At 42.5% G+C, this 16,904-nt stretch overlaps 1 protein-coding gene and 1 long non-coding RNA gene across 2 annotated transcripts; one reads left to right on the top strand and one right to left on the bottom strand.

Annotated features, from left to right (window-relative positions):
* The first annotated feature begins 1,459 nt into the window (after positions 1–1,459).
* LOC123424587 lies at positions 1,460–6,546 on the top strand. The gene is made up of 5 exons (XR_006621706.1): positions 1,460–1,587; positions 1,690–1,770; positions 1,909–1,990; positions 2,338–2,402; positions 6,461–6,546. It is a non-coding gene; the product is annotated as an uncharacterized LOC123424587 (long non-coding RNA).
* On the bottom strand, positions 4,367–16,656 carry LOC123424579 (zinc finger CCCH domain-containing protein 4-like). Its single transcript, XM_045108216.1, has 14 exons — positions 16,433–16,656; positions 15,347–15,533; positions 14,219–14,392; positions 13,946–14,081; positions 13,146–13,460; positions 10,114–10,260; positions 9,847–10,027; positions 7,650–7,927; positions 7,463–7,579; positions 7,049–7,193; positions 6,440–6,705; positions 6,171–6,320; positions 5,126–5,629; positions 4,367–4,898 (listed from the first exon to the last, which is right to left on the bottom strand). Exons 1-14 carry the CDS (start codon positions 16,563–16,565, stop codon positions 4,689–4,691), a joined length of 2,943 nt encoding a protein of 980 aa, XP_044964151.1. The 5' UTR covers positions 16,566–16,656; the 3' UTR covers positions 4,367–4,688.
* Positions 16,657–16,904: the final 248 nt, after the last annotated feature.

Below are 16,904 nucleotides of genomic sequence, written 5' to 3'. Positions count from 1 at the left end.
TCGTTTACCGGCAAGTCTCTTTACTCGTTCCGTAACACAAGATCCCGCAACTTACACTAAGTTACATTGCTTGCAAGGCTTGTGTGTGATGTTGTATTACCGAGTGGGCCCCGAGATACCTCTCCGTCACACGGAGTGACAAATCCCAGTCTTCATCCATACTAACTCAACTAACACCTTCGGAGATACCTGTAGAGCATCTTTATAGTCACCCAGTTACGTTGCGACGTTTGATACACACAAAGCATTCCTCCGGTGTCAGTGAGTTATATGATCTCATGGTCATAGGAATAAATACTTGACACGCAGAAAACAGTAGCAACAAAATGACACGATCAACATGCTACGTCTATTAGTTTGGGTCTAGTCCATCACGTGATTCTCCCAATGACGTGATCCAGTTATCAAGCAACAACACCTTGTTCATAATCAGAAGACACTGACTATCATCGATCAACTGGCTAGCCAACTAGAGGCATGCTAGGGACGGTGTTTTGTCTATGTATCCACACATGTAAATGAGTCTTCATTCAATACAATTATAGCATGGATAATAAACTATTATCTTGACATAGGAATTATAATAATAACTATACATTTATTATTGCCTCTAGGGCATAATTCCAACAGCCAATACATGGCCAATATTGCGTCGTAGACCCTAGCGTGAGCACTTTCATATTTGTTGCGAATTCATGCCCTTGCAAGCACCAGGAGCATCAGGGAATCATTGAAGAGCAATTGAGTTCCCCTCCTTCAGCGACACACACCTTGTAAATATTAAGAAGCGGCTCCACGCCCTCAAGGAATGTTGTAAGGGAACTGTTGACGAATGAAGTTGAACTTCCGGAATCCATGAGCATCAAAACTTCCTTGCCCGATATCCAAGATTGTAACTGGAAGGCTTTGGCTGAAACGCCCCCTGAGCGAGAGATGGCCATGATTGTGTCATCTGCTTGCTATGGTAGAGGAGCTGAATCCATATGTACGGAGTTCGTGCCTTCGTCGAGACAAAACAAGTCGAGGAGTTCTTCCACGATGTGAAGCTGCACCGACATGGGGCATACATGATCATGGCTCCAACGCTCGCCGTACTTGAAGCACAACCCATGGGCGCGTCTGTAATCGCGCAGTGCCTTGACCTTGGAGGTATCCGCGTGGGTGCCTTCCACCCCACGGCGGTCCACTGTCGGTGTTGAAGAAGAGGCATGAGACGGATGCGGTGGAGGCGGCAAGAGCATCGGTGTGTTGGTCCGCAGGAGCGTGTCATTACCGCACTGTCAGGGGCGGGGCCACCTCAATTCAAGGGTATTCACTTGAATACCCATTATTTTTGTTAAAAAAATAGGTATAAATGGTTATACTGTGTTGTAATAAAGGAAAACAAAACTGATACTCTATAACGTGCTAATTAAGCATTCCAGCCCCAAAACGAGTCAGCCCATCGTATTTATTTCCACCTCACCACCAAGACATGACCCATATGGCCCAAATTGCTGCAGCAAGCCGAGCCACCAACCGCCAGATTGGCACCGCACGACGGCCACGGACCAGAGTTGTCGCCGCCTGATCGGCGATTGATCGCAGGTACGCGTGACCGTGGCTGCGGCGCGGACGCGCGCCACGAATCCATCCCTGACCCCTTGCCCCTTTTTGTTCTGAAGTTTCTGATCGCTGCACACTCTATAGGTGTGGGGTTAGCATGACTACAGAAATCCGAGGCAGTAATTAAACCAGTTCAAAGCCACAACACGTTTTCAACTATTGAAGGTATAATAGCTATTACATGTACTAATCCTTTGACCCCGAATTCAACTATACAAAGTGTTCTAACTGAATTTATGCATCACCGTCGAACTGAATTCGGTCAGCACTATACAAAGTGTTCTAACTGAATTTATCTATCAGTGTCAAACTGAATTCAGGCAGCAAGGGCTCGATTTTGTTCTCATACTGCTCAGCAGGCTGCTTTATAGAAGTACAAGACTAAGTAAGTTATTTTGACCACTGACCGGTTATCTTTCTACTTAATTACAGTGAAACTACAAACTTGTTTGGACTCAATTATGAATTAGTTAGACATGACAATCTCAATTTTCCATTTGAATCCGTGATGTGAGAATGCTTATAAATTGTAACAGGGAGGTTTCTTCGGTACGAGACTGTTTACAAACTTCTCAAATTGATGCTAGTTCTTCCTGTTCAACTGCTGGTGTTGAGAGGGTCTTCTCATCAATGAATTTTATGAAATAAACAAACTAAGAAGCAAGATGGGGCAAAAATACTTGAATGATTACTTGGTCACATTCATTGAAAGGGATTTTTTTTTCTTGCAAGTTAAAGACGAAGGCATCATCGCTTATTTTCAAAGCATCAAGGATCGCAAAGTTATCCTCTACTTTGTAAGGTTTCTTATCATTTGCTATTTTTTATCCTTTATATATCATAGATTTGCCACGATATGTTGAACAATTTTTAGTTCTATATGTTGAACAATACCAAATTATTATCAATTTTTGTGAATATAATATATTCTATGATACCTTATATATGGTACAGAATTAGTATAATATGCTGCTATAATTGGTTATAAGCGCCAAAAGGAAGGTTGTAGGCTTCCAAAAAATAGTTGTTAAAATTTGAATACACAACGTTCAATTTATGGGGCCACCCCTGCATTGTGAGAGAGCACGCGGAGACCAGCGCCCTCCATCGGAGCCTCTTTAGAGGACTTGTTTCGCTGTCTCAATTGGTTTTCCGGTGGCATCCATTTTTTGTAACTACATTGTTATTCTGTATTTTTTTTGGAAAAGGAGGATCATCTTCCAGCCTCTGCATCAATCGATGCATGCAGCTATTTTATTAACTAAGAAAGTAACAAAGGTCTTCAATTCTCCAATACAACGCAAAATAGAAACCGCTCACGAGCGGGGTAAAACTGCCACACCTGGCAAATTGAAACAAACAGACTACAATGCCTATACACCTAGTCTATTAGTAGCTCGCCATCCAAATTGACTGAAGATAGCCCGTGCGACCGTCTCCCACCGGTTGCACCCAATAGCCATAAGCTTCCGGAAGTCCACATGGCTGAGTAATGACCACATACGGATCCAAGCTGTAGCTCTGTATATAACCTACAATTTTTTTAAGATAACCTTACCATTAAAAATATGATCATTTCGCGTATTCCAAACAACCCAATACAACACACTTATTCCAATCTTTATGTGATTCGCTATAGTTCCTTCTACTCCTTTGAGCCACGTCCCAAATAGCGGGTTAATGCTAGTTGGTTGAGAAATGTTGAAAACTATATGAACAGTGTCATAATAATTTGGCTAGTGGACAATCAAGAAAGAGGTGTTTGACCGTTTCATCTTGATCAAAGAAGCCTATCCATCTTCGTCTTATTAAATTATCTTTGGTTAACACAACTTCCTTGTGTATAAACCACATGAAAATCTTGATTCTGAGTGGTACCTTGATCTTCCACAAATGTAAAGATCTCGACAGTGGTCCAGAATTTATTACGTCGATGATTGATTTTACCATAAATCTGCCAGAAGTGGTTAATTTTCATTGAATGGAGTCTTCCTGGTTCGACAGTTCAACCTCCATCAAACATCTGACCAAATGTATCCAGTCATTCCATCTTTCTCCCATCAATGCTCGCCTGAATTGAATATTTAGAGATATTGATTGGAACACTATCGCTACATAAATTTTCTTACTTTGCGGGTGTTGGCTTTATTTATAAAGTCAGGCTAGAAGCTGCCCGGCTACTTTTACCTATGTCTACTATCAAAAGGGGGTCGGTAGGTTTGCCTCAGCTCATTCTCATTTCTTTCCACCCAATGCTTTCATCCCCGCTTGGTTCCTGTAAAAACAAATCTTCACCGACAACGCACAAAACAAAAACTAACGTATATACAGTAACATGAGATAATCTGAACATGTTAATACTTTCCATTATTTGTCCTACTCGTTCTCTTAAAACAAAAACAACATCCATTCTGCCACACAATCCTACTCGACAACGTCGATATGGGTTGGCTCAAGGGGAAAAAACACTCACGACATCTCTATTCAGGCACTAGTAATTAGTATTGAATCATTGAAATATGTTTGGCCATGTTGCAACACACAAACAATTAGCTAGTAGTCATCATAAACACAAAGTTTATTTCTTACGAGTTAAGACACCTGGCCTCCTGCCATCCTCCGTCGACTCCCTCCACACACTGTTGAAACTAGCCTTGCTGTGTATCATGACGTGCAAAGTGTATCACATCCTTCCCTCAAGTTTGGGAAGGAGGAACTATTTTCAGGAGTTGAGTATCTTCAACAAACCGGCAAAGGTATATAAGGTCCAGAGTTAACAATTCACATATAACGTACGCAATTAAGGTTATCACATAGAGTGAGATTCCATGCCTTTGGGGGCACTTCCAAATGAAAATATAACAACTTTCAAGGCACTTCCATGACAATTGGACGTCTAACAAAAATTAGAGCAGCGACGACATTAAAACCCAAGTTTGCAGTCGCAGCGCAACAGTGCCTACCGTATCCATCGTAGCTACTGTGCCATAATATTTCTGTACAAGCTGACCTGACCAAAGAACTAAGTATTTCCAGCTGGCAAAACGATTTGACCTAGGAGTAGCTATTAGCATGTGTATGACCTAACTAGTCTCTGCAGAGGACTTGGCGCCCAGTTCTGTTGTGCTGCAAAATCGCTGTGGGGATGGAGGATGCATGTTGAAAACGTAAGCAACTGGTCCTGCTACTCGCCAATCTTGTTGACGGATGCACGGAAACCATCCAAGAGGCACTCCATTTAATAGGAATGATTCACCCAGAAAGAAGAAACACTCTCTTGCCAATTTTTCCACCTGTAAAAACAGCAACCAATGTCTGTCAATTTTTAGCAGTGGACTGATAAATAATGTTGCCTGTCGACTAAGCTGAGATTCAGAAGGTAATTCTCATTCTCAGATGTTAAACAGGCAAATAGCAAATAAATAATAAACTACCATGAGTCATGCACACCAAGATTATTTTACTGTAATGTGTGTTAATCGAACTTCAGATTTGTGATACAACTTAACAAATGGAGTACCTGTATCTTAACAAATTTTGTGTTATTCATGATCACGATGACCTGCAAACCGGATAATGTTTCCGACAAGATCTTGATGGCAATATACTCAAAGAACTTCTGGAATATTTGGTGATTGATTGCTTCACCAGAACCATAATCATCTAACAGAATAATTCGCTGTAATTTCGTCCAAGGAACTGGTAGTTCATGTTCACCTCCAATAGTTAGATGAGAAGGATCAGCAACATTCTGGACTAATCTGAGGTTGTTTGCAACTGAATTATGCTCAGCCAAACGCAGACGAGGTATACTGGCAACTATCTTACAAAGTTCACGAGAAAACTTCAGATTTTTGTCATTCACAACAAGAATGTGACCATTTTCACCTCCAGTCAGCAACTCTTCCCAACCTTTTTCAGTACGCCAGGGTATATCTTCTTGACTTATTTTAGATGTAACTGATGAAGAAATCAAAGAGTCACAATCATGTGCATATGAACAATAGCTGCCATTTATACAACCCTGGTCAAAGGAACAACATATCAGAAGAAAGAAGTATGCATACCCATCGAGTTGTCAAAATACCGAATTAATATTTATACCTGCAGTTTTTTTTAACATATACATGCAGTTAGGTAGATACAATTTTAACCAAATGCATTATGGCATAGTATCACTGTTGTCAATGTCATTTGACCTGTCACCGCTACTTTATTCATAGTTTCATTAATGTGTTATATTTTATTAATTCATAGAGTAATATTACAATACAAGAATATGTCAAGTCCTTCGCTGAGGCAGGGAAAAGTGTATCAGGTAGTTGCAGTAGAATTTGAGGGTGTAGGTTTGGAGTTCGGTTGGTCTGCCCACGGCTGGTTATAACATGATGTACTATGTTGCAGGGATTGTGGCTACTACAATTTCAGATATGAAAATAGGGCAATCCTTCAATAAAAAGATCTTACTCAACACACATAGAAAAATAGCCAAATAACATTCCCTGCAAATGACGTCGGGCAAGAAAGGACAGGTGAAAATAGCATGAAAGAGTGCAACAGTCTACCTTTAATGTGAGGTAGAACATGCATGCTGGTTTGTGGGCACCAGCCGAATTGTTAAGAGGGCCTTTGTATTCCTCAAAAGTGTTGTCAACATACTCCACCCACTTCTCACCTTCAAAGCTAACTTGTTCGTCTGCAAGTTGTATCTTCATCTGTGAACCAATCAAGAAGCATTATGTTTGCATAGAGAATATATTTATTCTACATTATGTCTTATATGCGGGTAACTTGACAATGCACAAAACTTATATAATACAAGTATACAACTCACCTTTTTTATAACCTTCTTCAGGTCATTAACAGTGTCAGTGGCTCCAAAATCAGTTGCAGAAATATAAGGGTGTGAAGCACACCTCCGCTGTGAATCTAAATGAGAATTATCAGCTTCCGATGAGAATGAAGTCATATGCTCTGGCTCCGGTAATTCAGGGTCACCACATGCATGGTGGAATTCAGAGGTCTGAAGGTACTTTGGAGGACTGGTTTTCTTAAGAAAAAGAGGCCTAAAGCCGTGCAGTGTGCTCATAATATCATCATCTGTTCAAAAGAAAGAGTTAAGAACAAGAAATGTCCATGTATTGTATTTTTGGAAAGCATTTAGATACTTGCACTTCTAGGAGTATGTCCTCGCACGAACTATGTATATTTTGAAGGAACAGAAAACACTGATGTATAACACAGTAGGCTACAGCAGGCAACCCTTTCTACCATCTTATGTACATTTTCGAACTTTTAGTGGAAAAACTATGATAATGCAAGAGTATCTGGCGCACATCAATAGATGCAAACTGTGCAATCAAAATACACATACTAGTGGGAGTACCTACACCTAGTACAAAATCCACTTCACAAACTTTTTATCACAAGTTAAAGGACATACAGATTTCAGAGATGTTGTTAAGCGCTTTCGGCACGAGATTGTGAACTCTACACCAGTCTTGTTCATTTTTCAAGATCAAGGGCTCATATGTATTTGACTCTTCGTTCTTGGCCATATTTATCAGGTACTCCAGACGAAACTTATCCTGAAAAAAAATAGAACATGTAACTTTAGTGAAAACAAAAAGTGCTAACAGATTAAAAAAAGGTACAGTTTGGTTAATCAGTAATATTTTTTCACTTAAGGCCCATGATATATCATCTGCATTATACAAAAAGATAATGAGCATTTATATTTGTAATTGTTACTAAAAAGGACTTGAAAGTTAATATTACAAATTTGAAAATAACCAACTAACGAAAAGGCCCTCAACAAATGTACAGGGTATTTTGTTACAGATAACATAGGATGTACCTTAAACATACACTGCCAAAATTGAAATGCCCGAAGATTTCCGATGAGTGTAGCTTCCTTCTTGCCAATTTGTTGAGAGCTAACCTCATCAAAGTAATCGTCTCTAATCTTCTTGCGCTGTAAAACATAAATTAGGATATAAGCATGTTCTGTTGTTACTAATTCACTTGATGTAACTAGAACATACCAATGCTTGATCACCAAAAGGTTGCAGTATAGGAAGTGGTTGGATGTCCAACATAATGCCTATCAGGATTCCTTCATGGAGATACCCCATCTCACCAAATTTCACGGTAATAATAGAAGCATGTAATGATAATGGCAAACTGTTGAGCAAATAGCCATAAAAACTGGGCCGATACCCTCCACCGAAAGCTGGCTGAACCGCATCAATTTGAACAAGAGTCTCTAGTGCATTTTTAATAACAGCAGACTCCGGTGGATTGAGAATTTTCTGCAGCAGGACTGGCGACAAAAAAGTGACTGTTAGTGAGAATATTATCTTAATAGAAATGTATACGGAGAGTTACACAGTGTGTAATGATCCCACATACCCAAATATGTTTTGTGTTCAAATGCATGTACTCTGTTTTTTAAGATCTTGCTGACTAATATGCACAGAAGTATTTGGTGTTTTTTCTAACTTCAATAACAAATTATTATAAGGTCAAGTTCTTCATCTAGCTCGCGAGCCTCAACTGATGCTGCATGGTGGAGCAGCAGGTGGGTCATGGACTGCAACATATGCTGGCCTATTTATTCTGCGACCAAACACTGAAGACAATAAGGCACCTGCTAGTCGACCACCACTTCATGCTGTGGATCGGGAACGAATTCCTCTCTTGGATGCGATCAACCTCATGCGCGCCAAGATCCGGCAAGGACCCCTTTGAATCATTGAATGTTGGTTCACAGCACACAGCGCCACTCCAGAGCCGCTAAGGAAATGACATAGCTTCCATGTACTCAGCTATTGGGATGATCTGGAAGCACAGGAACGGCTGCGCATTCAACTGCAATCAGCCTTGCCATCTATGCTTAGCCTATCAAATCAAGGAGGAGGAGGTGAACTGGGCGCGCACGGGAGCACTAGGTCTTAAAAGGTGTCCCTTTCATGTTCTTGGTATTTCCATTATTTTTCTTTGCGTGCAATTGTAACCTTAGCCCACTTGGGCTTGTAAACAGTACTACTATGTATCCAATTCATCAAGGCGCAAGCTTTGAGTTTTGTCAAAAAAATACGTAACAAATTATTATAGAATTTAGTAGTCACATCTATGTATCAATGGCTGTATAAAGTGTTAAAAATGGTGTTGCTAAAAAATACACACTTGAGGACACTGTATAAAATATTTAAATACGAACGATTCTGAAGCCTTAAGATGGGTACAGTGATAATTCTGTAAAGGGTTTTTGCCTCAGTGCAGCGCTATAACAATTATCACAAACCATAAAGCAAAAGTGGCTAATGATGGCAAAGGAAATCTGTATTGACCGCAACGGGCTTGATTATCTTTGTCCTACTCAGATCGTAGATTTGTACTTATCCATGTCCTTTCGAAAATACTAATACAAATCAACCAGGTCTTAACCTCTTAGGTCATCTTGGCTCCCTATGTAAGTTCTATCACTGATTTCTACATTAGTTCATCTCTTGCTGCACCTGCAAATGATTTTTTGCTCATGGAAGCACGGTGGCTGACTGCATGCAGAATGGTGCATGATTTTCTCTAGGAGGACAGGAACATCCCGTGGAAAACTGGAGGAAGACAAGAGGACCGCATGAAACCTAAGTATTCAATTGCTGAACTATAAACTAAACACATTCCAGCAGGGAACCAGTTCCAGTGCAGCAGAAACTGGCAGTTACAGGAATTCCCAAATCCAATCAAGAATTGGTAGTTCAGAAATTGATCTTAGTTAACTACAAGTAGAATTTGCTCTGATCCTCGTCTATATCTCTTGCTGTCACCTGCATTCCCTAGCTGATATAATATGGTTACCGGATAGACGCAAAGAAGAAGCCTATTATCTTAAAAGAGAAGATGAAAGCAATGCACCACGAACCTAGCTAACCAAAGATTCCTGGAATCTTCTGTGTAGATATTTGACTAATTCTATTTCACACTCTACAGTGCAGCAGAAAGATGTGAACGCATTAAGAATAGTACAGAAGATGCAGATCATTCTCATTGAAAGAAAAATCGTAGTTAAGAGTAAGTTGCACAAAGTCCATAAGTACAAGTGAGGAGGGTGCATCAAGGTCACAGAATTCTAGAATTGCTCCTTTAGTTCACTGTTCTTGTTTTAGCGCTACATTTTACGTCATAATCCCAGCACAGAAACATCAATCAAGATTAGTTGAATTGCAGAGGAAGAATTACCGGTGGGGTCATTCATAGCTATGGACTCTGCACAACATATCATGAGTGCTTGCTTTCTTATGGATAATCTTAAAATGGCAGGGCTTTCATGATCAGGAAAAGTGTTATAAAATGGCTCTGTTACCAAGCGAAAAATTTGACCATCACAGGTCCGGCCTGTCCTGCCTTTCCGCTGCTCAGCCTAGAAAAGTTATAACTAGTTTCAAACTTGAGGGTGAAAATAAATAAGTTTAAAATAAATAGCATTCATATTTTTGTGATATTAACCTGGGACTTGGAAATCCATACAAGCTTAGATAAGTCAATTCCCCTGACTGGATCCCAGTAGACTTCCAATGATCTACAGGAATCAACAACATAAGCAACTCCTGGAATAGTGACAGACGATTCAGCCATGTTTGTCGCCAGTATGACCTGCAATTAAAAGATTCGACTGACTCAGTGAAAGGATAATTCATTACAAGATAGGAGGACATTGCTCCAATTACGTAAACATTTTATGCATCCATGCTAAATTTCACCTCTCATGCATCCCGTTATATTCATATAATTGCAATTATTGTGGTTACCTTCCCTCAGAAATTTTCTGGGGTTACCATAGACGATTTATAGACTAATACTAGTAGGGGGCAGCCGCAACGGTGCCCTTGTTTTTTTTTTTTTTTAGAAAAGGAGGATATACCCCCGGCCTCTGCATCTAGACGATGCATACAGCCATTTTATTAATTATTCACAGAGACCATACAAAGTAATACATCAGTCAGCCTGAAGCCACCATCTAGACAACACATGTTGCTACTCCTATTCCTTGATGAAGGTGTGCTGAATATCCGGGCCAAATACCAAACAGATATCGCACCAAATCCTAACATCTATAGTCTGATGCTCCAGCCCAGCCACCACTGAGACTGGATCCCAAACTAGTCCGGCGCAGAGGCCGCCTCCACCATCTACCACCGTACCCTCTCCAGAGCTAGAACAAACGCATCATCCTTGCGAGGTCTGCCGTCGACGCCACCACGGTGCCAGACAGCGCCACCATCCTGCACGTGTCCGCCTACACGTGCCTGTCGACGCACCACCGCAGCGCCATGCCGCCGGGCTACACCGTATGGCTCACGGTAGACCAAACACCGCTCCTCCTCTTGTCCTGTCCACCCAGCACGTACTCCAAAACGATGCCCTCACGAGGGAAATGACATCGAAGATGCCATCATCGTCCGACCGGTAGATCCAGATCTAAGGTTTCCCTCGGAGCATCACGAGTGTGGTGCCACGACCTGCAACAACGATGCCATGGGCTGGTAACGACGTCCTAGACGCCGCCATCGTCCGCCATGACCGAGGTCGGCGCGGTTTTTACCGGAAGTCGCGACCCCCCGATCTCGTGGCTGGATGGAACCGAGGGAGGCACGTCATGTAGACGAAGACCGCCGTCGGCATGCCGACAGGGGCCTCGCCGCCCCACACCGATCCTCCTCGCGCCACCGGCCGAAGAAGTCCAAGCCGTGACGGATCTGGGCAGGAAACGCCAGATCCACAACCCTCGATGACCGCCCTTGCGCGCAGCCGCTGCCCTCGCCGGATGGAGCGCCTCCGCCGCCCTCCAACCTGACCACGGCCGGCCATGGGGCCACGAACGCCGCCGCACATCAGGTCCGCCGCCCTGACCGCCGCCCCCGTCTTCCCCGCGCGCGACGGCCCCTCCGCCTTGCTGGGGCTCCGCGGCACCACCCGCCCTGGCTCTAAGGCGCAGGGCCCGCCGCCACCGCGGCCCTTGCCGGCGGCAGCGGCGGCCGAGGAAGGAGGGAACCGCTCTGGCGGCTAGGGCTTCGGGGGCCCCTAGCGTCGCCCGAGGGGAGGCGACGCGAGGGGGTACGGGAGCGTTTTAGGGTTTAGTGTGTTGTTCTCAGTGGCCAAGGATCAAAACACGGATCTGTTGACTGTACTTCATACAATACAATGTAAACCTACTAGTACAGTTCCAGTACAGAATCAACTTCAAGAAAATGTGAAGTGAGAGGGTGACAAGTGCTACAATGCAAACTTTAGGTGTCAAATATAAAACTTATCATGAGATGGCATCTCACCTTTCCTTGTTTTGTTACATTGGATCTTGATAATGGATGCAAGCTTTGCTTAGATCCTACGAATGGATATATCCTATACAGTTTACCCCATGTGAAGATATGCTACATGTGGTTAGTTCTCTAATGGAATATATGCACGGATCTGAGCATACGGCAAAGTAAAGAATTCAGCTTGAAGTGGAGAGTTTCTCATAGGAATATCAATTTTACTAATCCATGCATAATCTCTACAATTTTCTGCGCCATTCCTGCGTCCCAACAGATCCTTAAACTAGCTATGGTGTAAAAGTTACTGATCACTAATGAATTATGTTGATCAATTTTGTTCCAAACTTAACAAATGATGATGATGATTAGAAACTCCAAATGAGAGGAGAGGGTGAAAGAGACTGGATGCTACCATGCTTAATGATGTAGACAAAGGGACATGCTTGGCCTCTATCGTTCAGCCTGTGTGTGCCGTACCATCCAGCGTACCGCTCCTCCACATAATCAATTCTACCACCTCCCAATATCAGAATTCACTTGTTTTTTATGGCATTAAAAAAAGGGGCATGTTCCCAGGTCCTTACCATGGATAACGAAAATGGTGGAAAGATGAACAAAATCAGAATTTATATGTTACAACCCAGTGGCGGTGCCAGCACCAAAAACCTGTGGGTTCAAGTGCACAAATCTCTCTAAAATGTCTTTTTTTTTGCAAGAATATGGATAAAAATAGGCTTACAATCAAAAACACTGTGGGGTCAGCTGACCCCACAGCTTACACGTAGAATCGCCACTGTTACAGCCGACGGTAGGAAATCTGGATCTATTCCCGAAATGGAGAGGAATGGCGTTTCAGCAATTAGCCATTACAACAATACAATGGCAATTAGCATATAATGATAGCGATATATGCTAGAGAGGGACTAGGATTCATGTTTGTGGTATACCACCTATACATGTACTTGGCCTAGAAAGCATGCGAATACACAAGTTACTATTCCACATAGTATCAAGGTTTCGATCATCATGTTCAGTTCCATAAATACTCCATAGAATACATACCCAACTCCATATGTTCCATAAATACTCCATGTGCATAGCACTCAAATTTTAGCTTGATGCGATCACTACTAACACCACATATCTTAAAAGTAGGAGCAAGTATATCAGGTATAAAACATGCAGTTGAACTAAGTTAGATTGGAATATAACAACTTGTACCTTTCGGCAAGTCTTTGAGGCCTTCATAGTTTCAAGAGCTTCATCAGTGTCAATGCTGCGATGAAGAATATGTACCTTGAAAATTGAACAACCAGACAACAGATCCCATTGCCGCTCCAATGCAGAGTATGTAGGAAGAAAAACCAAAATACTCTTTTCAGTGTCTCGTTCACTTTCATGTATGTGCAACAATAACTTGTTGATGAGTTGATGCACGCCAGGATTAAGATAAGCTTCTGCCTTGCAATCTAGTCCAGGGCAATACTTCGTCCGGAGTGATTCAGTTTCAGAATCCATCTTCAGAATATCAACAATCTGAACAGCATTCCATTGTTATCAGGTGATAAGCAATAGGAAGGGAGCAAAGTAGAAGGTGTTCTCAACTTTAGTAGAACTTTGTACTAAAGTTGAGACACTTATTTTGGGACGGAGTTAGTATATATTGGTAGTTTAGTACTACTACCACCACTGCTACTAGTTTTCTTTTTCTATTACTGCCAGCATTAATAATTATTATAACAGAAACAATAACAGTAATGAAGTTGGTGTGTTATGGTTGCAAAAATACAATATGTGAAAATGACCAAGTAATATATCAGAATGTTAAATCCATTGTAAAGTATATGAGCAAGCAAATACGAAATCAACTACAGCATGTTTGGTAATCTATTCGCAAAAAAAAAGCATGTTTGGTAATCAGATATTCTTACAATTAACTGGTACATCATGCAACTTGGAATATATTAGAGACAATGAAAAAGGATAATTAACTTCATTTTGGAGTACGAATCAATACATACCTGCTCAAGATATTGGACTTTTCTCTGGAAGTTAGAGCAGGAACTGCTCGGGATGGTAATCAGTTCAACTTTTCCAATATCTTTAAAGTACTCAACATATTGTGTGCTCTTAATGGTAGCAGACATCAAAACTAGCCTATGTGAGGAGTGGCATGACATGTATTAGCAATCAGCAGGAAGGAGTTGAGATCATTTCTATGGTAGACAGAAACCATCAATATTAAAAAAGAAAAACTGAATAGAATACACTGATGCTTGTTACCAGAGTCATACCTTGAGTCATTCGTCATCATCATAAACTGCTTGACATAAGCAAGGACAAGATCAGATTCCACAGACCTTTCATGAATTTCATCAAGAATAATAACCTTATATTGCAATGCAGCAAAGCCCTTATGACGCATTTGCTCCAACACAACACCAGCTGTTTTGAAGGCAATTTTTGACCTGAATCATACATTAAACAAGCCTGAAAGTCAATGTCATAGCAGTGCAGCCCAAACAATTTACAACAAAATTGTCAAGTGGGTAAGACCGTAAGAGTGGGTCATGAGGTTCAGATGGATCCTTTTCTAAAAAAAATGAGGTTCAGATGGATAAGATACTTGAAATAACGTAGAAGGCTATATATGGTGATGTTCCCTACATCACTGAACTTCATGCCAACTATCCAGATCATCTCCTACCTCAGCAGTATAATGAAGAAGATGAAACTAACATTATATTTCATGCTAGGCAAGCATGACACTCCAAACTGACAGGTGCTAAAAGCCTAAATAAAAGATAAGAAGCAATACATTTATTTGTATATGCATATGCATTATTAATTTTTAAATAATTAGTATTGAATTGCCAATAAAATGTAAACGCAAAATCGAACAAAATCATTAATGCATGTAGATAACTGTATATAGATATGAATGTAAAACATGTCTGCATGACTAGTATCAAAAGTGCATGCCACAAGTCAAATATTTAATAAGTGGGTTAACAAAAATTAATGAACAACAAGGATTCAAGGAATACAGGTGATAGCATGATTTTCGATATATATTTTTCAAACAAGGTGATTTTCCATTTTCAGCTGCCATGGGTCAACCTACCCCGAGTAATCTATAATGCCTGCAGTTCAGTTTGGAAGATATAGTCATACTGATTTCTTTAAGGCTCCTAAGCATTCAATGTCCATTTTCACAAAATCGTAGCACCAAAGGTCGCATGTGGAGTAATTCCGATCCTTCAAGTATACTTGATGTGGCTGCCTAAGCTATGGTAGTCTGCACAACAATGTCTGTCGAGATCAACACAGAAGTAGAAAGAACATTCTGATGAATGCACTACCTACAGCGGCCTATATGATGGGGGGGCACTGATTAACAAAATAACAAGGAGGGAAGTTACCTTGTCGAGATGAGATTGGTCATATTCGAGTGGCCTATATGATATCCAACCTCTTCTCCTAGCTCCGATTTGCGAGATTGAGCCACCATCTGAGCAAGGGCTACCACAGCAAACCTCCTAGGCAGTGTGCACATAATGGGCTCCAGATTTTCTTCTAGGAGGAATTGGGGAATCATGGAGCTCTTTCCTACAACGAGATAAACAAGGGACCATGTACATTATCAGTATATTACAAAATAAGGCCTAAATTTACATCTGAGCGCAGGACAGAGTATGTCAAAACTGAGACTGAACGCGTTGGTGTAAAAAAACAGAGCAATCCGAAACTTGGCATCAAGTGAAGGAAGCCACATGGATGGAATCAGCGCCATAAAAATGGAAGCGACGCACGTAGCGGAGCGTAGCACGAAATCTCCAACAAGCGGAGGCAACAAGCAATGAACAAATCTGAACTGAAACCCACACGTACTAGCACCAGAGAAATCAAAATACGAAGAGAAGGGGGAATCCGAGACAAATATAGCACCATCCCGCCCCAAAATCACTGCCGTCTTCGTCATCCACTTCCCCTAAAACCTGTGAAGGGGACAAGGGACCCGAGGAAACTCTGCTCCAACATCCGGAGTTGTCCCCAATCCGGCCGAGACTAGCGCCAGAGGAAATCAAAATTCAAAACACGAAGAAACGGGGAATCCCGAGACAAACTTGTAGAAGAAGAAGGGGTCGCTCTAGACCGGGAAGAATGCATCCTCCACCATCCTGACCCCAAACCCCTGCCGTGTTCATCCTCCACCATCCGGGTCCCCCGTAAAACCTGTGAAGAGAACAAGGTCTCGATCGAAGTTGCAACCCCGCTCGGGAAATGTTCCCTATCCCTCGGAAACTCTGCTCCGGAACCCTGGATTCCGCCACGCCACCCACTGCGACCCCCCCCCCCCCCCCCCCAAAACCCCAACGAACAAACAGGCAGAGGAAACCCAACGAACAGCAGAGGGAAGCGAGCCGGCCTTCTTCCCAAACGGCACAGAGCGCGTGCGAGTGCGAGCAAGCTGCCGAAGGAGAGAGGAGGGAGGAGATGCTAGTTACCGCATCCGGTGCCCCCGACGATCATCGTGACGCGGTTCTCCTTCACCGCCTGGACGATCCTGTCGCGCATATCCTCCACGACGCGCGTCGGCCGCGGCCGCGGCCGCGCCGCCTCCTCTTCCCCCTCCGCCATGGGGAGTGGGGCGGCGAGGGCCTTCTCTCCTTGCAATGCAAGTTTCGGCTCCGCGCCTTTTTGCTTGGGCTCTCGTCGCTCGGCGGGCGCCCTTCCCTTCCCTCTCTGTGAGAACTGGGAAGGGTGGCAGCTTTTTGAGGAGGGAGGCAGGGGCCCGGTGTGTGTGGACGGTGGACCGAGCCTAGGAGAGCACGTGACCAGAGCCTTCTACTCTGTGGTGCATCAACACCGGGCGCACGCACGTAGGATCGTTTCCCAGCCTCCCGTCGCTACGAACAAAGTTACTTTTCACTTCCATTCACTTCTGTTTTTCACAGCTGGCAACAGCGGGGCCTCCGC

Source organism: Hordeum vulgare, chromosome 1H, assembly GCF_904849725.1.
Source record: "Hordeum vulgare subsp. vulgare chromosome 1H, MorexV3_pseudomolecules_assembly, whole genome shotgun sequence".
In the NCBI taxonomy this organism is placed as follows: Eukaryota; Viridiplantae; Streptophyta; class Magnoliopsida; order Poales; family Poaceae; genus Hordeum; species Hordeum vulgare.
This window is presented reverse-complemented; position numbering and strand designations above follow the sequence as displayed.